The 24,172-nt window shown below is 43.6% G+C and overlaps 1 protein-coding gene across 3 annotated transcripts in view; it reads right to left on the reverse strand.

The window, feature by feature from the left end:
* DVL1 (dishevelled segment polarity protein 1) overlaps positions 1–24,172 on the reverse strand; it is a 90,470-nt gene that overhangs the window by 29,298 nt on the left and 37,000 nt on the right. For all 3 annotated transcript variants that reach the window (XM_054222310.1, XM_054222309.1, XM_054222311.1), the window contains exons 3-4: positions 12,079–12,200; positions 7,000–7,112 (exon numbers count right to left, since the gene is read on the reverse strand). In XM_054222310.1, the coding sequence (XP_054078285.1) occupies positions 7,000–7,112; positions 12,079–12,200 (235 nt within the window). The remainder of the gene's footprint in view (positions 1–6,999; positions 7,113–12,078; positions 12,201–24,172) is intronic.

Genomic DNA, 24,172 nt, shown 5'->3' on the forward strand with positions numbered 1-24,172 from the left:
GTCGCAACATTCTCGTGCGGTGTTACCGCAGATGCTAAATTGGCAACTCTAACGCTAAATTTAAAACAGATTTATATTTGTTCAAGATTTTGACCTGAGCTCTTCAAAATTAAATGTTCTCTAACTTCATCCAGGTCAGTTTTGCCATCTGACTCAGAGGCTGTCCCAGCAGTACGGGCTACTTGGCTATGAATGAATCAAGTGTTTTTTAACATCTCTCGATGAAATTTTAATGCTTCCTAGAGAATTGCGTTTTGAAAGTGTACCTGCACTCCTGGAAAAGTTCACAGTCTCTAATGTCCAAGTAATCTTCTTTCCCGCAGTCTGTATCCCAGCCCACGGTCACCTTCAGCCATATGGAAAACCCTCGGATCCTTCCCTCCTCTCAACCCTTTCTCCCACCGCTGGGCAGACTCGGTCACTGGTTCTCTGCCGTTCAGGGCAGCGCGGTCCCTCTCCGGCCCCTGCCGCGGGCGATACTCACGGCACCTCCTTTGTCCCCCCGCACCGCCACTACAGGAGCCCGCTGGGGCCAGCGAAGGCCATGTGGACGGCAACTGCCGGCTCCTGCCTTCCCTCAGCTGCCTGCACACACCGACCTTCGGGTTCTTCCATCCAGACTGGAAACCGCTCCCAGAAGCAAAAACCCTCCCCCAGTAATGAACGCCTTCGGGGGTGGGCAAGCTGCATCTACTGCTTGAATGACTTGGGACAAATTACCCTAGTGGAAGCAAGGCTGTCCTTAAAAACAAACAAAATAAAAAGGACAGTCCTACTGACATGGGATCTGGAGTTGCAGGGTGTCATGTTTCCAGTATACAAAGAAAACACAGAGCATGTGTTTTAGGGTTGTCTTGTAGGTTCAGGAGACCCACCAGAAAAAATAAGCAAACAAAACCTTTGCCCCCTCCCGTGCCTGTCTTTTAATAGGGAAGGAAAGCAAATCTCTTGCGTGTAAAGCGCTGCCAGGGAAATCAGATTACAGCAGCCGGCATCACACACCGCTTCGGAAAGCAAGACACAGATTTATATAGTATTTTACATGGGGTTTGGATTCTTCACAAGCGAAGTTACAAAGGTACATTAGGTACGAAGAAAGTGAAAGGCACGGATAAGCGAAGATGGATGAACGATGGCAGTAATTGTGTATACTTTGTCTGTCTGCCGTGGCTCAGTCTGACCCATGGTTTCGCTGCCTGCAGCAGGACGGCACTTGGGACGCTGCCCTCCCATCTCAGCGCCCCATCAGTCGTCGGCACCTTTAAGCCCATTCCAAACAGCCAAAGCACCGGCCAAAACACTGCTAACACAGAGTTACAGCAGGCACTGGACCTTAAATCTCTGCCTCTAGAAACAGGGTGTCAGTCCGTACGTTCTTTTCTGCATGTCACATCCAGGCACCCAAACTCGGTCCCACCAGGGAGACGCAAAGGAACGATCCCAACAAAGGAAAAACCCATATCTAAATGCAGTTTCCCTCCTTTTTCCTCTTTAACCCTTCAGTTTTCTGTAGTGACTTATGTTATCAAATGTAAACATACTATTATTATTGTGTTATTATAATAATTAAATATATTTATTACAAAAAGATATCTTTTAAAGGCTTCTGATTAGTAATGTGTGGGCCTACCTGCATAAATTAAAACTTCAATTTATGGCCCTTCTCCCATCATTCAATATAAATAAATAAGGGGAGAGACTTGTTCTTTGAGCACTGTAAAAGGTTCACTTCACTGTTTCCCTAAAAGCCAGGGCACAGCTGGATTCAGCTGGAACGGGAATGGGTGAGCAGACGTGAGGTAAAGAGAAGGGCTTTTAGTCTCATTTTGCAGATCTGCAGAGGCACTGATAGTTGAGCTCAACATCCATATTTCTACATATTCCAAGTAAAATACCCCTGGTTTATATACTACATCAGAGGAGCTCACTAAACTAATAATGCCTCCTGTTTACACTTTTTCCCTTTCCTTTCTCCAGCTATATCTTCTCTGTTAAAATTTAAACAGAAAAAAATGGGTTCAACTTCACATATTTCCTGTTTGAACCAGATCTTTTGTTTATAGAAAAGCTCCTATATGCTGGCCCAACAGATGAAAGTGGCTTTACTGCTATGCAAATACACTTGGATTTTAACAACGTTTTATACCTCCCAAACAGCACCAGGTAACCTTGAATTCACATGGAAGGTTTCCTGTGTAATTAAGGTGTGCATTTAAATCCATAAAGGTTTTGTAATCTCTCTACCCAATTAAAATTCCCTTCCTGAAGTTTTTCTAATTTAACCAACGTTGTTTGGAGGGCAGGAACTGTTATAATTGAGTGAGTACTTTCACAAACCACGATTATAAGGCTTTTATTCATAAAATACTCCCAGGTATCCAAGTCCTTAGTCTAACCAGGACTCATTCGGGCTCTGGTTCAGTGCCCGTCCCACTAATAACCAGGGACTTTCTGCCCTGCTGACCCCCTGCTCCTGGATCTTCATTAGAGGACGACAGAGTTCACAAAGACGGTCTGACAAAGGCCTTTCAGTGTGTCACAGAGGTTAGAATAAAGCATAGCCTAGGAGGTTAAAATATGTCCTCCTTGACTTTTATCAAGAGCAGAGTAGGCCCTGCCTGAGGGACAAAAGCACGTCAAAGTACTAAATCAAATAAGCCTTGAAAGCGGAAAAGAGTAGAGCAGCATCTGCCCAAGGAAGCTGTAAAGAGGGTTCCGTGCCAGCGCAGAGAACAAAGGCGAGAGTGTGTCAGAAGAAGTCACAGCCGGGCTCCCAGTTAGGAGAGAAAACCAACACAGCTTCCAGTCCCCACCAATGCAGAAAGTCTTTACCAATTATTAACAGGAAACACGTTATCGCTTTTTCAATGAGGACCTGCGAGCCCACCTGCGCAGTTCACAGTCACGTGCAGGGCTCAGAGCCTCCGAACGACGAGTACAGCACTGTCCACTCCTGCTCTGTGCTTGTACCCACCTGGGTGCTGTATCCCTACACCCCGATTCGTCTTGTGTTTGAAGTTCTTTGGAACCCTTCAACAGGAACCCTTCAACCTCTCAGCTACCCAAGAAAGGCTTCTGCATGGGATTACAACCCATAACGGAGCTCCTGCTCTCACCGTCACCCAGTCCTACGCTGGTGGGACCCCAGTCACGGCCAGCTGGTCACTTCAGAACTTTAGGGGCTCACCAGCAATCTCGGAGTTGTTTAGAGGTGACAGAGTCTTTAAAGACCAACAATTGCCATGAACTGTATTTTCAGCTACCGCTGTTAAAGTCCCCATCACAACTGTTTTGTAGTCCCGGACCTTTTTGTTGCGACTCCTTGGTACGCACTACGGCAAAGAACACACAGACTGCGGCGATGACTGGAAATCTGCCCCAGCTCCTCTTCCCAAACACGTGGGGATCTACAAGCGTGTCCGTATTCAGAGCTTCTCAAAGAACAGGACGTTATCTGGCATTTTTCAGCTGGCTGCACAACAGTTAAGTTCGCCCCACAGCAAACGTGGTGTTGAAACACTGGTGTCGACACTTGACATCTGCAGACTCGTCAGAAACCCCGCAGTAGCTGTAAAACATTCTCCAGCGCCAAAGAAAACTCGTCCCTTAATCACCTCCCTAATTAGAGCTTCCACAGTCCCCTTTTCCCACTCGTTGTCGGGAAACTGAGATGGGAGCTTTGTTCTGGCCAGCAAGGGGTCCCGGGAACATGTGCCAGGCAGACCTCCCACCTCTCTAATTAAGATCCTCACTCCACTTTCACTTAATAGGACTCTGTCAACTTCCCAAAGCACCAAGGATTTTTGTTGCTTTAAGAGAGAAAGTGGAGCTCTGACAAACTGACAGCTCGACTCTTTCAGACTAATTTTATATGAAGCTAATGCCGGGGATAGATTTGCTACTAATTAGTGTGAAAGGTGATCAGGAAAAGACATATTTCCTAATTCCCCAAAACCCTCTTTGGATAGAAAGCCTCTAAAAAAAAAAAAAAAAAACCACAACCAAAAAAACACTCTGCATATGTAGCCTCCACAATATAATCATCATTATACCTTAAAAAAAAAATAAAATATATATATACACACACACATTGAGAGAAAGGCATTAAACTGGTCTTTTTATGAATTATAAACTGTGGTTTAAGAAAGATGGGGGAGATTATGCTTTAAGGACTCCACTGCTACGTAGAATGACTGGGCAGCAAAGATACATTCACGGGTCTAACCCTTAATAGGAAGGAATAAAACATTGCCTACAACTTATGGTACCTACATAGCTCATTACTGAGCATTATTTTAATGTTTCTAAAAGACAAAACTTAAATCATTTGGGAGATTAAGATGAAATTCTCATCTCCTCCTGAAGGAGCTGTGCAGTGGGGGGCCGGAGGGCACTGAAATGAAAACCAGTGGCTAATTTCAAAGGAAGCTTCCGTCGTGCCCTGGAAACGGTACTGGTCCCTGAGCACCAGGCTGACAGGAGCACAGCTCTGCCCAGCTCACACTTAGAATTCTGCTTTTCTACTTACATTTACTTTGGGATATTTTCACTTCAACTACGTTCCCAACAGATCTTTGTTTTATTTCCCTTCTCTTCCCTGCCCTGGGCTTTTCCCAACTCAGAACAAGAACCTCATTCTGTTGAGCCACTCAATTCCACAGCAATGGGGACAGTGGAGGAAAGCTTGCTTGACCTGTACAGGTTTTAACTCAATGTGTCTACACCTGTGCAGTTCCCAAATGGCTCATTAGCACCTTTTCTCACTTCACCTTGTTTGAAACGAAGGCTATAATACACTGTCCATCTGTTCTTGTGGAATGAGAGCTTCTTTTCCTTTGCAGAGTATCCAGGGATACCTTATTGTCAGGGTGGGTAATTCTTTGTCATTCACTTTATACCAATAAGGAGCTCAAACAGTAAGAAACATGACATGGTACACATTACTGTGCAGCTGGGGGACCTGGCAGTACCCTACCTATGTGTTGGCTACGCTGCATCATAATACCTGTGGGACAAACCTCTGAGTAACACAGTGCTCCAACAAAGAGCCCTCATCCTGCTTCCCTGCGAACGGCTAGAGCTGTAATTTGGATATTATTTAAACAAGTCTCTACAGGACAAGATCAAACACTCTCACTGCGTTTCGTTCTTTCTCCAGGGAAAGGAGGATTTACCACTATTTCATAACGACAAGTGAGCACACAGCTTCTGCCCCTGAAATAGCTGTGACCAGGTCTCACAACCTTGCTGCCCTTCTCCACCCTTGTCCCCCTTTTCCTATGACCATTCCCCCATTTCACATCCAGCTGTGCTCCAGATAAAGAAAACATGAAGACTCAAGAAAAGAATAACTCCGCTAATGCGTGACCGCTGTTATGGAGAGGCCTTAAAAGCCTTCTCCAGGATACGGGAGGAAAAAGACACTTCTTTTAATCTTCAGTTCAGGATATAGTGCTGAACTGCGCATTTTGGAGACATGCCTTCAAATGAAAGTAACACACTGGTGGCTGTGGCTTTTTAAATAAAATATTATTATGACCACAGAAACACTATGGACATTAAATAATATACTTCATGAGACCAAAATGATACAGAAGTCATCCTAGCTTTACACACGTTAACAAAACTCCCCTCTTGCTCATACGTATAGCCTGTTTCAGGTAGGAGGCCTAAATTATTTTGAGAGCAGGTGATGTTTGCATTACTGAGCAACATGTCCTTGCCTGAGCACAGCTTAGGCTGACAGGAGAAGGATGGAATCTTGTCCCATTTCTATCTAAAGGGAAAAGTACGAACCAGTTTCAGACCACCAGAAGACAGAAACCCCTGTGCTTGAACAACACGGTATGAGCGATCTGGGCTATGGTCCCACACCAGCCATTCAACAACCAGCTCTTCTGCCACAAATGTCCATGGCAAAACATGCACTGGCGCTAGTTTCAACTAATCTTAGAAATCACCTTTTAACATTCCCCCTGTAAGAAGTTTTTGACGCAACACGATTAGAAGATTCTGCCTCTTTCTGTGATTTCCCAAAGGAATCTGCAGTCAGGGTCGTGCAAAGACAGCTCTGCTCCAGCCACCAAGGAATTTCCATTCGCTCTGAGTCGGTTACATGTCGGAAGGGTTCAATGACCAGAAAGACACCTGCCTCTAACCCACAGTATATAGATGACTTCTGGTTTTCTAACTGGAGGCAAATACTTTACTGGGTGGAGCTGTGAACAAAGCCTGTGATGGCATCTCTTGGGCCCAAGTATTCCATATTCTGGACCATTTTAAACTCAATGGGTGGCACCTATTAATTCTTAATTAAGCCTGGAAATTCTGGTCTGGCAACAAATGAAAAAAACAAGCTTACTTTGATGTACAGACTAGAGGCAAGAGATGAACTTCTGTAGTTTATATGTGTACTTTGGGTGTATTTATGCATAAAAAAAGATCTTCAGAGCCAACGTGCTGCAGTTAATACCAGCATAAAACACTACCGCTGATCCAAGCCCAGAGAAATCAACAGAAATTATTTCAGAGGATTTTGGCTCAGATCTTGCAATGTTAAAATACCGAGAGTCTCAAACGGTCTACAGTGCAAACTCCCAACACACCATGCAGATAATGTGTTCTACCTTTAAATTAATAAACTTGAATAATGGAGGCAGCCCTTCCACGACAGCATGGAGCTCAGCATTGTGTGTCGTTAGTCCTCTCCAAACTAATCATCTTCTAATACAACAGAAAGTTCTGTATATCATCAAAAAGAATCTCCCCGCCACTTAACTGTAGGTTGTCCAGACCTCTTAGAAAATGCTGAGCTTCAAAGAGTTTCAAAGCAATCATCAAATTATTCCATTAAAATAATAACAGTCCCTGAAAGCACGCAGGAATGCAGACACACTTCTCTTCTGCAGTATTCATGCATAAGTAGTTGTTGCTCTGAAAGATTATCAGAAAAAATTGTTCTTTCTGAATGAAAAAGGAGAAAAATGAAGTAGGACTCACCATCCTCATGCCCTTCTCTATTTCTCCGTCGATGTCTGTCTCGCCGGTGGCTAATAACCGACTCTGTTCCTGTTTCATTGTCCAGGCCGTCCCGGCTGCTGGCAGCGTTTGGGCTGTTAGAGAAAAAATAGGAAGAAACAGTGGAGTCATCTCTTTTATTCTTTTTGATAAAAGCAGTTGCAGTCATCAAGTGTGTTGGTTTAGAAGCCAGAAAACTATTCCGTGGGTTAGCTGCAACCTTGCTGCAGCACGGCAAGCTCCCCCAAACTGCTCTGCTCACCCCAAAACTACCCGTAGGATGACAAGACAGTTCAATAGCCGTGCCCTGAGACACAGCGTTACTTGCACAAGCAGTATCATCGTGACACTGAAAAAGCTGCCACAAGACCGTTGCATGAAATTTCCATAGGAAAAAATGCCTGCTGACACTAAGAAAAGGGATTATTTTAGCACGTGCCGAGAAGACAACTGACTACAAGTCAGCTTTAGCTGCTAATGCACTTGCAAAGGAATTTGGATTTCAGCACAGTCCCATCATGAGAGCTTCAGTATCACAAATTCGCAGCACACCTGCCCAGCAGAAGAACAAACAGACAACACTGCTTTTTGGAAGAAGAAAAACTTGTTGACCCGAATACTCTCATCTCGGCCTCCAAAATACTCCAAGTTCCTCTGCATCTCTCAAACCCTCCCATGCTCACTCGGAAGATGAAAGATCCAAGAAATATACATAAGTGTGTATGAGCTCCTCATGTTGATGACGTGCTCTTCTACCAGGGTCTTATTCTCAAGCCTGTGAATTGCGTTGCCTTTTCTACAATACCTCAATATACAAATATATTCTTTTAAACCAAACCCAGTGTTTCAGCTCAACTCCTCATTCGCCCTTAACAGGTTTGTTTTCCTGTCAATAACCTGAGCTAGATACGCAGCACGCTGAAAGCCAAAGGGCAGAAGCCATAGCTCACTGTGGCTACTTTTAATATACAGCACTGACCTTGAAGGTTGAAGTCTTGCAAGTCACAGCAAAGCTCAAAATAATTAAGTGCATCTCTGTGAAACGTACAAATAGACCCCAGGTCCTTTCCTCCTGTTCTCAACTGTTTGAAAGCTGCCCAGATATGCCAGCACATTATTAATCCAGTAAGTCCCAGTGAAGGACTATTATGAGCAAGCTTTAGGCAAAAAGCAGAAAGATCTTGATGACGATCTCAGTGGCCAGATTTCTTCCACTCTGCTTTTGGGAGGCTCTACTGAGAGTCACTTTCTTGCTACTGCAATTAGCCAGAACAAAAGGTTTCAAAGCGGCAGCAGAGAATTTGTCCCCATGGTTTAGGGCCACTTTCTGGGAGGAATCTAAGGAAACAGCAACAACGGCTCCACGCTCTTGAACTTCCAAGCGTTGAGGAAGGACCATTTCTCAATGCATATAAACCAGACTGGCTTACACTTCTCATTCCAATAGACAAGTCGAGTCGGTGAACCAAGAGCAGCGGCTGTAATACAGAGCACTGAATATGTAAGACGGCTTATTTGCAACCATCTGTTTCAAGACCTCTGCTGAGGAAAAAAAATATCAGTCATGTTAAAGCAGAGTTGGCTGGAGCAAAGGGGGAGATGGAGATGCTCTTTCCCCCCCTGCTGAACAGAACTAGCTTAGCTCTTTAGTTTTCCCCTCAGACTCAACCTGGTTTATGTATCTCTGCTATTCTCACATTTAATAAGCTACCTTGAAGCGCCCACACGGAAGGAAATGAGAAAAGCCTCCTGGAGTGCTGACAAAGGCCATAGTTCATTTTAATGGACTAACTGTGGAAACAAATCTAAAGCTCCTGAAAATATAATAGCGCATGAGCTGACGTGGGCTAATGCTCTGAAAGAATTCCCTTCGGAAGTTACCGATTATGTTCTTCCTCTCTGTCCCATAAATACCACCCATTTATAATGGAGTCCCAATTCACATCTGCCCTTTGCATCTCTTATTTATGCCTGACATTCTACTTATGCACACAGGGCGCATAATGGCCATCATTACACTCACAGCAAAGCATCAGAGTCATCAATGTCTTTCTCCTAGAATTCCATGAAGCCAGAATACACGTTTTACACAGGGAATTAAACTACCAAGGATCTAACCGAGTGGTCCCATGGGCTTCTGGGGAAGCTGGCCCCAGAAGTGGTATATGTGCAAGCACATCTGGATAGTGTCACATTTAAGAGAGCTGCTGAAAAACCTTCTGCACACCCACACGCTTTCTGCGCATTAATGAAATGTACTGACATGCCCAGCACGCAAATTAGGAAATCGAGGCTGTTATTCAAGAAGACATTTGACTGCACATTTTAAGCCCTAATGAAGCTACCAAAGTGCAAGTATGTACTTAAGTGCTGTCACAAGCACGTTTGCATTTCTCGTTTCAGCCCAGTACAACTGCAAAGGCAAAGAGGGTGACAGTTTGCTAAGGTCACTCTGCCGGGCCCTCAGCCATCTCAGCAGCACCATCTACTGCCTACTGCTGCTATTTCCACCACTAAATCGCTTCCTCGGCTAGACCCGCCTACAAAAGGTGGTTTAACACCCCAACAAAGGGTGCAAAAGGAGCCTCACGACTGGCTTGTTTCCTCTCTCGTTGCTGAGACAATTGAATGCAATTCAATTTTCAGTGGGCATACCCAAGAGCTGCGGAAGAAAGGTAGCTCGGAGGTCACCATTCTCAACTCACTCCACCTCCACCACCAAACCAGGAGCAACCTCACCCATCCAGATGAACGGGGATTTAGCAACCACTAAACAGGAGGAATGGAGCATGAAATACAAGATGAAGTTCAGAACCCTCACCAGGGAGGGGAAAAAGTAAATTTTCATTGGAGGTAATCAGTGATGAAGCAACGTATCAATGCTGTCAGGCAGCCCGTTGAGATTACCACTTCACCTCTGACAAGGATCTCATTCCCTTGGATTGTATCGCCTGCTGATCTGGCCGCTCCATCTATTTCTTGTATTCTTCGTTGTCCAGCAACATTTCTGTTTGTACAATTATACAAAACCTAGCTCAGTTGGGGCTTCATATATAAATAAGGCCCCAGTCAACACTGAAGAAGGAAGACAAGAGGTAACAGGTCTCTGGTATTTTGAATGGCATTAAAAAAAATCTCAGGGATTTAGGAACCAAGAAGTTAAGTCCCACTTACAGAAGGGGAGGTGATATGTGAGTATGTAGCAATCCTGAACTTACAGTTGTGAAAGTTACAGGGTTGCACTACTGATCTCTTCAAGGGAAATACTATGTAAGGAGACAGTATGCAGAAATGGCACTAAACACACTAGTGCAGAATCACCACACCGAAATCCCAAGAAACATAAATTTTCAAATATTGCTGGAGAATTGTAAGTAATCAGAAGAGAACTACAGCCACGATTCAAGTTCTAAAATCCATACTTTACAATGAAAGACTTGAGCAGCTCAACTTATTTAGTTTATCCAAGAGAAACAAATAATTTCAAAATACGGTGGATTCTTTATCACTTGGAAGGTTTAAACCTAGAATGGGTGTGTTCTAAAATGAAATTCTAATAGCAAAACAGAATTCAGGGTTTCATGCAGAATACCTGAGTGAGACACTCTGCCCCCTGTGTTATGGAAATAAACTTAGGCCATCTCTTCTGGATTGAAAAAATAAAACACACCAGCAAAAACCACTGCAAAATGTTAAGACACTCAATTGTGAAGAGAAGAGACAAAAAAGGCATGAAGGGAGAACAAGTTTTAGTCCAGAAGATGTCCCCACAAGCCAGATTCTCTACTGCAGTTTAAAAGAAGAAAGAAAAAAGGGGTGGGGGAGAGAGAAAGGAGGAAGGTGGTTTATCTAGGAATGAGAACAGAAGCCAGAAAGCACCACCTCCCGTGTTGCTACTCCTGACTCAGCATGACCTGTGTAACTTACTTCATTTTGAGGACACTTTGAGCATTCCCCCATTTGCTTTGTAACATCAACACACCATCACGTCAGACAAGATTTTTAGAATACTATGGAAGTCAGCAGGTGCATCAGCCCAGCACTGCTTCAATTTCATCCAAGTACATACAATTATTAGCTGCAAGCAGCTCCACAAACACAGACTTGTGCCTAACTTGCAATGCAATTATTTTTTTAAATAAAGTTTGATCTTGCGGCTATTACACGTAGGTATACGTCAGGAAGACAAAGAACCAGTTATATTTGCCGGCCACGTGACTGCACTCATACAGGCCTCTCCCAGCCAACATCAAGCAATTCATGAACACACGAGGGCAGTAAATCCCTTGCAAGACACACAGCGTCAGGCAGGGTTAGTATTTCCCAAGATTTCTTGTCCTCTCTAGAAGGCATTTATTTCTAAAAGACTCATGCACGACACTAATGGCTCTTCCAGGCAACAGATATCCCTGAAAGCAATGCAAACACATGACAGCAGGCAAATCAAGACCATGTTTCCTTCTCTAAACATATACTAAGATCACAGCTAGAACCAGGTCCTGCTTTAAATCCTCTTTGTGGAAATTCAGAGGGCCTCCCTCAAAATGAAGCCATTCTGAGGATATACACTGGCTCTGCACACGGAACAGGAAATAACAAGGCTACCATTAAATCAGATGACTCCCAGTCTGACTATCTGCAGCTCAAGCTGTTGGTCTCTGTATGCACATGGAGCAGGCATTATTCCTTATGGAAATTTTTGCTCTTGATAGCAGTGTCCTGCTGGCCCTGCATACTACATAATTATACATAACACAGTAATAAAAGGTTGTCATCCGTACACTATGAAAAGCATTTTGGGCTACCTCTCTACTTAACTCTTCCACAGTGGGTTTCAAAATGAGATACATAGGATATATATTTCATTTTAACAATGACAGGGGTTTTTTTTTGCTTCCCGTCCCCCTTTTAATTCCTCAGTTCTAATAAGCGTATTATTTTTCTAACAATAACAATAAATAGCTGGTTTGCAGCAGTAGGGAGAAATGTGGGGAAGAAGCAGAAAGGAATTGCATTTTTTCTAAGAAAATAAATAAATCAACAAAGACAACTTGCTCTTACTGGAATGAGGGAGGCCGGGAGTCTCCAATGCCGCCTGTTCTCTCAATGGGTGGCGGAAGGTCCGTGTGGCTCTCGGTGCACTGGGAGCCTGTGTCAGAGTGGGAGCTTTCAGCCAGGACCAGCTGTCAACAGAAAGAAGAGAATTACAAACACTTGTACAGGTTTCTCCACTCTGACATAAGGTGTTCAGTCCCTGCTTTGCTAAATATCCTGTGAGTTCTAAGGGAAACTAGAGGAAAGGAAGTGCTTAGAGTCTAGCAGCATGGATTCCTGCCAAACTCCCATAAAATCAGGTTACATTCCATCTCAACATGAAAACATCACCAACTAGATTATGCACAAAATTCCTGCAAGCACCACGAAATTTGTCTCATCTCAGAAGAAACAAGCACACGAGGCAGGGAGTGCGCTTTTCCTTGTGACTTGGCATTACAGCATCCTCCGAGTTGGCTAAAGCAGGTGAGTTATCAGCACTCCCTGCAAAACGCACGCAGGCTGCAAGACTGCACTCTCAGTCTGGTTTTGCTGTGACAAAAATAAAAAGCAAAAGCTGAAACCTGATAGTATGACACCTCCAACTATGGTATAATTTCTTACACAAAGACCCTCCAAACCCACGAAAATTCACAGTCTGTCTGGACCAATCGCCAGATCTAAGAGTTGCCACCGCCTCTGTTAAAAGTCCTAATTAAAACCAAAATCCACTAAATCTCAACAGCCATAAACTTTAGGAGGAGGGCTGAATTCCTGATGCTCATCACACTTGTGTCTCTTGTGCCCATTTTGTCTCTTAATGTTCCCTTAAGGCAGAGCTGCAGATAGGAAAAGCCATTTTCCAATCGTGCCATGAGAACCAGGATATGCAGCGTGCACTCTTCTATAATGCATAATGACCTGAAAACTTTTATAAAACTACACTGTTGTCACCATCGCCTCCAAAACCCCTCTGACACTGACCTTTACGTTTGTGGAAGGTGAAGGTGCCTGGCAGCCTGGCAAGCAGGGTAGAAGGCAAGGCTGCAGAGCACCCAGCACTCCCATGGAAATAGTTAATTGAAGATCTGCTGCAACAATCAATCTTCTTGTTACAAACACCAGGCATCTATATACAGCCTGGTGCACTTGGGAATTATTATAGATTCCAGTCCCGTTACAAGGCAGGGTATAAATTCTGCATATAGCAACTAATGCCAGAGTGTATTATTTCTATTTCCTACCAACATCCTCAATCATTTATAGGCACATTTTCGCGAGAATGGGGAAAAAACCCCACTCAACCAGAAAGGAAGCTAAAAATGATTCATATGGTTCAAGAGCCCCCTGAGCGCATACACCACTTGCTGGCCACTACCAACAGCAGTTAGACTTGACCTAGTGACCTAGAGGTGAAAAGGTTTATATCCTATTACCAATCCCCTGAGACACCTAATCACTTTGCTGACTCTCTTTAAACAATATAAAGTCTTTAATTAAATAAATGCTCAAATAAGAATATAGAATCATAGAATGGTTCGGGTTGGAAGGGACCTTACAGATCATTTAGTTCCAACCCCCTGCCCCGGGCAGGCACACCTCCTACCAGACCAGGTTGCTCCAAGCCCCGTCCAACCTGGCCTTGAACCCCTCCAGGGATGGGGCAGCCACAGCTTCTCTGGGAAACCCGTTCCAGGGGCTCACCGCCCTCACAGCAAAGAATTTCTTCCTAATATCCAATCTAAATCTACCCTCCTTCAGTTTGAAACCATTACCCCGTGTCCTATGGCTCCCCTCCCTGATCCAGAGTCCCTCCCCATCTTTCCTGTTGGCCCCCTTTAGGGGCTGGAAGGGGCTCTAAGGTCTCCCTGGAGCCTTCTCTTCTCCAGGCTGAACAACCCCATCCCCAAGGATTATTACTTTTCACTAAGAGGCAAGAAGGTCTCAGCTTCCCTCTATTTTTTGCTGTGGAAGAATTAGCCCTATGTAAGAGATTCCAACTACAATCGGTTAATTTATCAAGGACTAATTTTAACACAATCATCAGATATATGCTAGCTGATAAAGAAGGGGCTGGAGAAGGAGAGGGAACAGAAGAGGAGGGGACTGGTGTTCAGGATGCCGTATGGTTATTCCTAAGAGCATATTCCACGAAAAGGAGAAAGCAAACACACACACACGCTGTCAAAAAGGAACTGCCTGAAGACAACAGCTCTCCAGCACCACGCGGAGTCAGCTGCATTATTCAAAGTCTCTTATCACCAAAGCAAGAGCAACAGAGGAAACACTGAAGGGAAAAATAACATGAGCTTTCCTAATAACTTGATAATTAAGGTTTCTTTCTTTCAGGTGGGGAAGTTAATGGGAGATGTTTAGAAAGCATGTTGGCATTATGGAGATGCAAGAAAGTCTCTGAGCCTGGCTCATCCCCCGAGGAATCTCTGTGCAAGTGCTTTCAGTAGCAAAATCAAACCAAGGGATAAAAAAGAGAGGAAAAGAATAAAAAAAAAAAAAAAAAAAAAAAGAGAAACGAGGTGTAGGGAAGATCCATACATCCCCTCGCCCTTTACATTCCAAATTGCATCAAGCTATGCAAAAAAGCACCTGGCCCCAGTTATTTGCAAGCAGGAAAACATGTTCCTTCTTTAAGCCTTTTTCCTGATGGCAACACCTGTCTCAAAGATGAGTTTGATGCGAAAAGAGAGATGGGCCAACACCACAAATCCTTTCCATATTTCAGGATATTTGTTCTTCAGTGCTTCCCTGCTCCTGGAGGAAGAAGCCTTGGCAATGCAGAAGCCAAGCCCACCGCACTGACTGAGGCTGCAGGTCAGCGTGGGAGTGCTGCTGAGCAGAAGCAAAATCCATGGCAGCAACACAACTCCTTTGTGAATATCGCCCCTGGCCTGCGATTTCCTGAAGGATAAAGCACCAGGTACCCGCTTCTCATTGACCTTCAGCAGGATTAGAGTCACAAACAGCCTCAGACTATGCCATTACCATTATAAAGGGAAGAGGGCTGCAGAAATTACTCAGACTAATCTTTCAGCTACATTCAGGAAATACACCACTTAAAACTTGAATCAGCTCACTGCCAGCTATAGCAAACTCAAGATGTATTCGAACTCAAGAGAAGATAGTAGCAATATCTCCTGTTCCCAAGTGGCTTGTTAATCCTTGATAAAGGTCTTTCAGATTTCAAGTAGTAAATCATAGGCGCAACAGCCATGATAACGCAGCGGCCAGCGCAGAACTTCTCACGTTTACCTTCCCAAGTCGAGATCCATGCGGCTCTGCCCGTAGCCTGGCTCAGGCATTTCCACACAAAGTACACTTGCTGTAATTCAGACACATCCTTTGGGGTGAATTTTGCCCCTGAGGAATAATAATAAATAAATAAAAAACCCAAAGAGTGTAACAGTTCCAATAGGTTGCCTAACATGATCTCAGTCTTATGATAACCAGGACCTGGGAGCTCCTGCAAGAGGACCTGCCTTCAGAGATTTACGCAAGAGAACTTGAAGCAATTACGTTGTTAAAACAAGACACAGGCTGGCCGGATCTATGTCTGGTTACAAATGGAGCACTCGCCCTTCATCAAAGCTTTCATTCTTGAGTTACAGATCTCTGCCTCCGAGAGCACTAGAATATAAATAGATGGCTGCAGAACAAATTAATAAAAACACCAGAAAACAGCAACAGAAAAAACTGTTGTGCTAGAAAAGAAAATCTGCAGTAGAAGATGGCACATGCAGCAAGACTATTAAGACTGCACTGTCAAGCTGGTTTTTCCCAAACATCAAAAGGATGAGAAAGGCAGTGGAACACCGAACACAATGGAATACTGGACTCAGATGGAGCTTCGTAGCGAGTTTGCAGCCCTGCCTCTTTGCAGGCACCTCGCAAAATGCCTTCAATTCGATGAGGGTTTGACAGCGACTGCAGAAACGGAAGGATTCTGTGGGGGCGTACGCTTGTTGACAGAATTCACATGTCACTGCCTTGGCTACATGTGTGGGCACACAGAATCGCTGCTCCTCGCTTTGCCGTGCTGGTTAGGAATTCCTCATTTCTTCCAACAACAAGTGACACCCTGTAAATCATTAAGTATCCTATCAGCTGTAATTGCGTCCTTTTGTTTGACGAGGCACGGTAGGAATAAAATGCTCCAATATTATATCACTTCGAGGGAGGAAGATAATGCACTATTGGACTGCCACATTATAGACTTCTCACCGTGCTTCCACAAGAAAACTGGTATTAACCCCGGCTTCCCGGCCAGAAGCCAGCCCTGATAATTCTATTTCACCTGTCAAGCTTTCCCTGCAGCTTTGCCTGGCAGCAGCATTTTAATCCATCCCTTTACTTGCACCATGTTGGTCCTGCTTGCTGTCGGAGAGTGTGCCTGTGGGCTGTACAACAGCTGCTGGGTTACACCCCAAAGAACGGTGGCTCAATGGGAAACGAGGATGTCTTCTGTGTGGTGCACATGGAGGAAATTAATAAAGAAGCGTGGAACTAATTGCAACTGTCGATTCAGTTCATCCCATCATACGGAATGCTGTTTGTTTTTTCAACTGAGATCCTACCGTCACACTCGCTACTAAATCTTTCCCAGGAAGTGGAGAAAGGATTATCAACCCTGGCATGTTGGAAAAGGCTCTTATGTTCTTCTGGTGTCCCCAGCGATTCCCACGCAGCCACTTCCAATTCACAACAGCACAAACAGCAGCGTACTGTGCAAGTTTGCTACTCTACGCTGCGGTAACAGACCACGCAGCCTGTTCACGCTGACAAAAAGTACAATTTTCCTTCTGTGCTAGAGAAGGGCATCCAGCATTGCCCGGCACCTGCTAAGAAATGGTTATCTTGGAACTCGTTTGCAGAAATAAGAATTCAGTGCACTGTCTGTGACCATTCTGCTCGCTTCAGCAATGAGATTTCCCATCTGAAGCCCTAGTACAGGCACAAAAGCCAAGCACACCAGTTCATTCTGCAGGTTGTAAGCAAATTCAAGTGATGGAAGAGCAGTAGGAAGATGGACAGGATCTCAAACGCAAGTTAAGCTCCCCAGTCTGAGCCAAACAGTGATATTAGGCCAGTGAATGCTCACAGCGTCATGAAAGCCTCCTTTCCTCCCCATTATAGCAACTGGTCTTCAGTGAGGCATTGGATCAATCCATTCGCCTCTCTGTAGCTCCATTTCCCTTTTTCTCCTCTGCACCACATTTGCTTATGTTTTTCACTTAATTACGGCAAGGATTGCCTTTCATAGCGCTCAGCACCCAGCAGACATCGTCACAAACTCATGCAGGCACTCAGCCCGCTCACGGAACCACTGTTCAACATTCATGGCTGAAGATACCAGCCAACAAGAACCAGTCTGGGAAGGGGAAAGAGCGAACATTGGTACGCTCTGCCCTCATACTCTCATCTGGCTAAATATTTATTAGTCTACCAGCAGGAAAACTACAATATTTAAATTCTCACTGTTACTGAGAGCAGCAGAAGCAGCTCTTGGTATTTCTCTCCGCTCAGGGAGAGGTGAGGGACTGATAACAGTAACTAAAGAAATACCTCAAAAGAGCCATTTGTAATTTTGACAGCGACTTCAGAACAGCCACATTCATCTACAAGTTGAAAGTAATTATTTCCTATAAAGTCACAGACATCTCAAATCCCAAGTCAAAGCTTCAGAGACATGGCCCATTATCCACAGGAAGGCTGCTCCCGAAGGACCAATTGCACAAAAGGACTTACTGATGAGGCCCTTTATTCCACCAGGAAATCTGTCAAAGGCAACAGGACTCCACATTGCTAGAAGGCCTGCAAAAGCCTATCAGGAACGTGATGTTTATTTTAGTAACAAGAATTGTCTATGCCGGGTAGATTAGGATTCCCCCTTTTTTCCTGCTGAAAACTACAGTACATTTGTTTGGAGTTTGCTCCAACCATAGACACTCAGAGAATACAGGACCAAGCTGATATAGCCTGGAAATCAGAAGGTGTAACAGGCCAAAAGGAACAACTTTAAGAAAACTGTGGCTGCCAGGTAAAGGGTGACCTTCTTTAGTGTTCAGAGACAGAAAGATGCAGACTGGGTTTCAAAATAAAATTGACAATTCCATCTGCGATTTTATCATCAGCCACCTTCTAGCATTTTAGAGAAGATACCGTATCTTCATGAAATATGGTTTCGCAGGTTAGCCCCAGATTCTGTTAAGCACCGCAGGTGTTTGTTTATGGCACGGTATAGCAGGCTAGCTGGGCAACAAATTTCAGTTTCACTGACTGACGCTTTGCAGCAAGCTCACTTTAAACACAGGATTCCCTGCCTCTCTCTTTATCTGAGACCTTACATATTCCTCAGCCCAGCTGAAAACAGGTACCTGAACAACGCAGAGACCTGGGTTGAGTGTGCTCGTGTGTCTGCAAACAATAGCAAGTCCTTCTGCCACATGACTTAGGAAGGAAGATTTCCTCACAGGCCTTTCCTCCACCTGGTGCTGATCAGTTAGAAACAGACGGCATCTGTCAGTTCAAACTTGGATTAAATCTAATTTGAGAATTCTTGTGCATATCAGACCAGAACCACCCAACATTACACTTTAGCAAAGAGAAGACTATAAGATCATAGAGCTTTGAAGCTTCCTCATTCAGATCATTCTTTTTTGGTCTCCATCCTTCGTGTTAACCTGTTTGCTTCTTTCCCCATCTCTTTCTCATAGAGATCCTAGCACTCCAGCCCCAGTTTAGAGGAAATGTCATTAATTTTCTTAGAGGAATCTCATTCTCCTATACTAGGACTCAGATCCTTCCCTAATAACTTGATGAGGTACCTTAAAGCTTAGGAATGTTTTCAGTGGTCCCACCTCCCTTCTTTATAAGCTCTGAACATGATAGAAGATGATCTACATGACAATATTGTGTTATTATCCTCTTCGCTTTGGGTCAGATTTCATGCACAGCTCTATTTTCTCCTGGGTGTTAATTCAGTCTATCAGCAGATGAATGAGGGTATATAAAATCTGTGAAGAGAAGAAATAGGTCCTGAAATCAGCTCACTTTATGCACAACAAATCAACAAGAATCTGCTTCTGTGGATTTTCATTCATTGCCTCAGTCACGTGCCGAAAGGCAACAAAGCACTTTGCTGAAGATCATTTAACATCCTGAAGCTCCTGCGTTGCCTTCTATGGTAGAAGACTAAATGGTTCTCCTCAACAATTTTAATTGTAATTGCAAATAAAGTGTCTAAAAAGCTTACGTACAAACAGGACAAGTATTATCTGTTGGCACCCAGATAACAGGGAAGGAAAAAAAAGAGGAGTGACAGAAGGCTATGACATCACCGCCAGCCAATGGGAAATAGTGCACATTCCCTGCAGCCTCTCGGGGAATTGTTCCCAGATGTTGCAAAGCCTTCCTAAAAAACACAGATAACAGCCAACCGACTTTGTGCGATCTGCCGGCAGCGGCCGCTCGGCTGGCTCTGGTCTGACAGCAGCCACAAGCCAATTCTTTACACATTCCCAGCTTGCACTGGGAGGCTGTCGCCGCACCGTGCAAAGAGAAGAGAAGAACATTTCAAGCTTTTGCAAAAAAGCCTGAAGGTAACGTATTCTCTTCTGTGCCAGCTATTTTTCCAAATTGCCCAATAAAGACCTGAACCTGAAAAAAACCCAAAACTGCAAGAAGAATATCACTCAGGTAAGCAGTCCCAAAGAACTCAAAACAAATTGTCCCCTGAGAAAAATCGGATCCTATGTTTTATACGTGTGTGTATGTGTTAGCAGAACAGGCACACGTATCAGCTATTTTCTGCAGATGTGTTTGTGTAAATCCATTTACAGTGATAACTACTCGATGAAGAACTCTGCCATACAATTAATGCTAGTCTCTATATTGTTGAAAAACCTAAAGGTCAACCTCTGAAAAGGAATCTACCAAGTAGTAGCCCTCTGTCTCAAATTATGTAGTCCTTAAAAAAAAAAAAAAAAAAAAAAAATCAACAAAAAAACCCCACCCTGAAATCAAAAGAAGGAGATCTAAGACGCTGAGGAGAAAAACAAGCAGGACATAGGAGGGATGATGAGGAGGTTTAAACAGTTAATTAGGAGCAGTGATTCTAATTCAATACTAATCGAGCTGTAGATTGAGTTCCCAGGGCAGCAAAAGTAAGTAACAACTAAAGACTTGCAGATCCTCCCTTGAATGTTTTCCCTTATGGAAATCAGTCCTGCATATGACACCCAAGATCAAAGTTCCTACCTATGACAAATAGAAGGATTCAAATGTTATTAAAAAAGATGAAAATCTCAAATTTCTAGATGCCAGTCATCTTGTAGACTTCAAAGTAGCCACTGCACCAGCCAAGAGAGGAGGTGCGGGGGCAGAGACAGCTGAGCTATATCGTGGGCACTTAATGTTCCAATTTTAAGTGTGTCTCGATGGGAAATACTCACTTATACATCGTAGTGATTTACAGTGAGGACGACAACTCTCACAGCTGGTTTTGTGAAAAAATCCCAAGCTGCCTGCTACCAGCTGATGCACATTTTCTAACACGGGAGACAAAGAAAGCTCAGACCCATCATGTTAAAAACCAGAAAAGGAAACAGACCTGCCCAAAACATGGTTTTTCCAAAAGGTAAAGACCAACTTTGCTAGCCCTGAAATGTATGCCATTATCTGTTAAGTTCCAGTGAATAGGATATTAAAGGGTTCAAAACTGTGAACAATTAACTTACAGTAAGATTTACATAAAACTCCTCCAGTAATTAGCAGCAAATAGAGGCAGATAAGCACTGCAATTTTATGGGTGTTAGTGTGGAAAAAGTAATTTGCAATTCCTAATGCAGGTCAGACGCAGATGTTCCAGCTGATTGTTCAGCAGAGCGAACAGAAGCCCTTGTCAACATCATCCACAAAAGGTGCGCTGTACAATCTCTGAGAAAAGAGATACAAAACGCATCCAAACTGGTGGGATATGCATATAAATTTGGAAACAAGCTGATGGGTGGGATGGGAGGAAAAAGTCTAAGTCTTTTGAAGCGATGTATCTATCCGTACTACCTGCAAGAGTCTGTGCTCTCTCTGCCTCAGCTGAAACAAGGGTTTATAAGGCATTATGCGGTTTGCTGCTGAGCAGCAGTCTGTGAAGAGCCTGCCTTAGCATAGAGCTCACAAAAGGCTCTACAGCACTAATTCTCTAAAACCATTAATGTAAGCCCCACATTTTGCTTTTAGATCTTTGCGATAGCACCATTCCCACTATTAGAGACTTGGCTGCTGACTCAGACGGAATGGATTCTTGTGCATTAAGTTCCTGGGCTGGCATTAAAACTGAAAAATTACTTGACTATTTATCATCGAACTAATGTTATTTCACCTAAGGAAAAAAGGCAAATTGAACTCAATCTTCTCCTAAAGAAAAGACATAAGAAACGGGGAGGGATTGTGTTCTGGCTTGGAAAAGCCAAATTTGTCTTTATATTGTCTATTAAAGGTAGATGAGAAACTGCCATAGTCTTAGCATTAAAGAGGACGATGCAAGTACCAGAAAAGCTACAGAAAAAGCAGAACTGGATCCTGCACTTGAGATGTGCCCTCACTAGGGCTGGCGAGAGGGGAAGAATCACCTCTGTCAAACGGCTGGCAGTGCCTTCCCGATGCAGCCCAGGATGCTGCTGGCCACCTTTGCTGGCTCACAGTCACCTTGCTCTCCACCAGGACGCCCATTAAATGTTCAAGAAAATAAAATGTTACATTACTTAAAAAGCTACCTTGAACTTAGATTTGCCTGTACACGCATCTTAAAAAACTGGTAAAAAGGAAGACATTAAGATCAAGTAATCAGACTATGAGATATCTGCTGTCAATTGCAGAAGACTTTCTACATGACCTTGAGGGGAAAGAAAAAACCCACATAAAAAACGTCTGTGTCTCAGTTCCCACCCATAATGTGGAAAAAGCAAATAGTTGTGACACACAAAGAAAATACAAGATTGAGGCATCTGGATCAGCAACCGTGTCTCCCACTGTGCACACGTGCAGTGCACGGCACAAGGAGAAAGAATGGAGCAGAGACATTGATCTCGGTTGCAGCCTTCAAGCAATACTGTAATATAAAAAAATAGGAATGGGTGGGAAGATTTGAAACAAGGTACAAATCCTTGGAGCAAGGATTCTGCATTCTTCTACATTTGGAAAGCAGCCAGCAACCTATACTGGAATAGGAATCGCAATAAATTGAATTCATTCTTAAAATGCATTTCAGAAATGGTAATGTTTCTCTGAAATTAAAATAGTAATAGTCACAGAATGAAAATACAGCATTTAACTCGTGTGTGTGTATTCTTGTTCTGATGTTACTGTTATTTATATTCTCCCGATTTTCAGCGGGATAACAGAAAAGGCATATATTTTCATATTTCATATTATTTAAGAAGCTGGGAAAATAATTCAGCTCTCAATTTGAGATCAAAACACCCTTGGGTTTTTGGTTGGGAGAGGGAAGGAGGAAGAGGTTAAAGAATTGGGACGTAAAGGGGAATGAAATAATCCACATCCTTATTCATGTGGAATACTTTGGGGTTGGGGGTTTGTTTTTGCTTAAACTCCAAGAACGCTGGCCCTTGTTGGAACAACCTGAGTCATATTTTGCTGCACAGAAGAGCCCAAATAGTCTGTACAAGTTCAGAATGAATCATCAGTGTATTGAATCACCAATGCAAAAGATACATTCTTTAATTAGATCGCATAGATAAAAACAAACACTTCCACGCTCCTGAATGTGTTGGGAAGAGGAGACCCAGTTCAGGGATGCAGAAGGCAATCTGAATATCAGCCTGTTGTTTGAATTAATATTTATCGGTTCAGTAGTTTGGAAGAAAGGGGAAGAAACAGGGAGTGAATGACGCTGAGGAGCAAATACAGTGAAAGTGTTACACACTGAGACGGAGGAAAGGGGTTCTCAGGATTAATTTGCTCTCCTGATAAGAGCTACTATTAATTTCTCCTTTGCTTTTAAAACAGATGCCGCTCTCAAGCTATGGCAACATAAATGACATCTTCATAGCCTTTTTTTATCTGAAGCTTTCGGGATGCTCTCTTCAGCTTGTTAATTACACATGAAATCCCTTTTCGTACAATCTATTCCCATACTGTCAGAACACCATTGCTATAGCTCACAGTAATCCTTGGACTGAAGACAAAAACAGCACCACCGCCTTTCATAGCTCAAGCATATCCCAAAAGCAGCACATTCAGCAGCATTGAGCCCTTCAGCCATCTCCAGCCCCTCAAAACAGAAAGGACCTTACAGCACACCAGTGGCCGTTAGCACGTATGTTCAGCCATGGACTTGGAGAAGTTATCACTGTCATACGCTCAGTTCCTGCGCAAGAACGGACATAAGCCAACAACCTCATTAAGAAAGAACATTGCACTGTGTCCCACTGCGCTCTAGGTGGGCCATCAGGTCTCAAAGATCACGGCTGTTTGTTTGTTTAAACATTAATTTTGTTCTCTAATGCCAGTGATTTTATTCCAGAGAATGAGTGTTTCTTTTGACAATCAATTTAGCCCACCACGGACCACAACACGTGGGGATCTGCCCTTCTTTGTGGAGGCAAGTAGACGGATCCCTATTGCATTCATTTCTTTCCCTGCTGCCCAAAGTTATATCAGCACAACTTTGCTTTGAAACACTCACTGGTTTTCAAACCAAGGTATCTAGTTGCCTCACACCCACTGCTGGGTGGAAATACCTGAGTATTCTATGAACAGCTTTGAAAGTCACAAGTCACACTGGTTCTTAGTCAGCTATTGCTGCTGAGTCAAAAGGTTGGAGCACAAAGGCCAAAAGCAAGGTATGGGGGTCCTAGAAAAAAAAAGTAGCTTTTCCTTCTGAATGAATTTCCCAGTGACAAAACAACTAACTTTTAAGAGAGAACAGACTTAAGGGAGAACATTCTCCCCATTTTTAACTCCTCAATTTAATACAAAATCTAGTAAGTGCTTAATATTCTGTACACATTTGAGTGTGTAGGAGGACTAAAGTTAAGTTCATGCATTAGAAAGCTGTGTACTTTGCTTGCCTAATACTAAGAACCTGTTG

Source organism: Rissa tridactyla, chromosome 16 (assembly GCF_028500815.1).
Source record: "Rissa tridactyla isolate bRisTri1 chromosome 16, bRisTri1.patW.cur.20221130, whole genome shotgun sequence".
Lineage (NCBI taxonomy): Eukaryota > Metazoa > Chordata > Aves > Charadriiformes > Laridae > Rissa > Rissa tridactyla.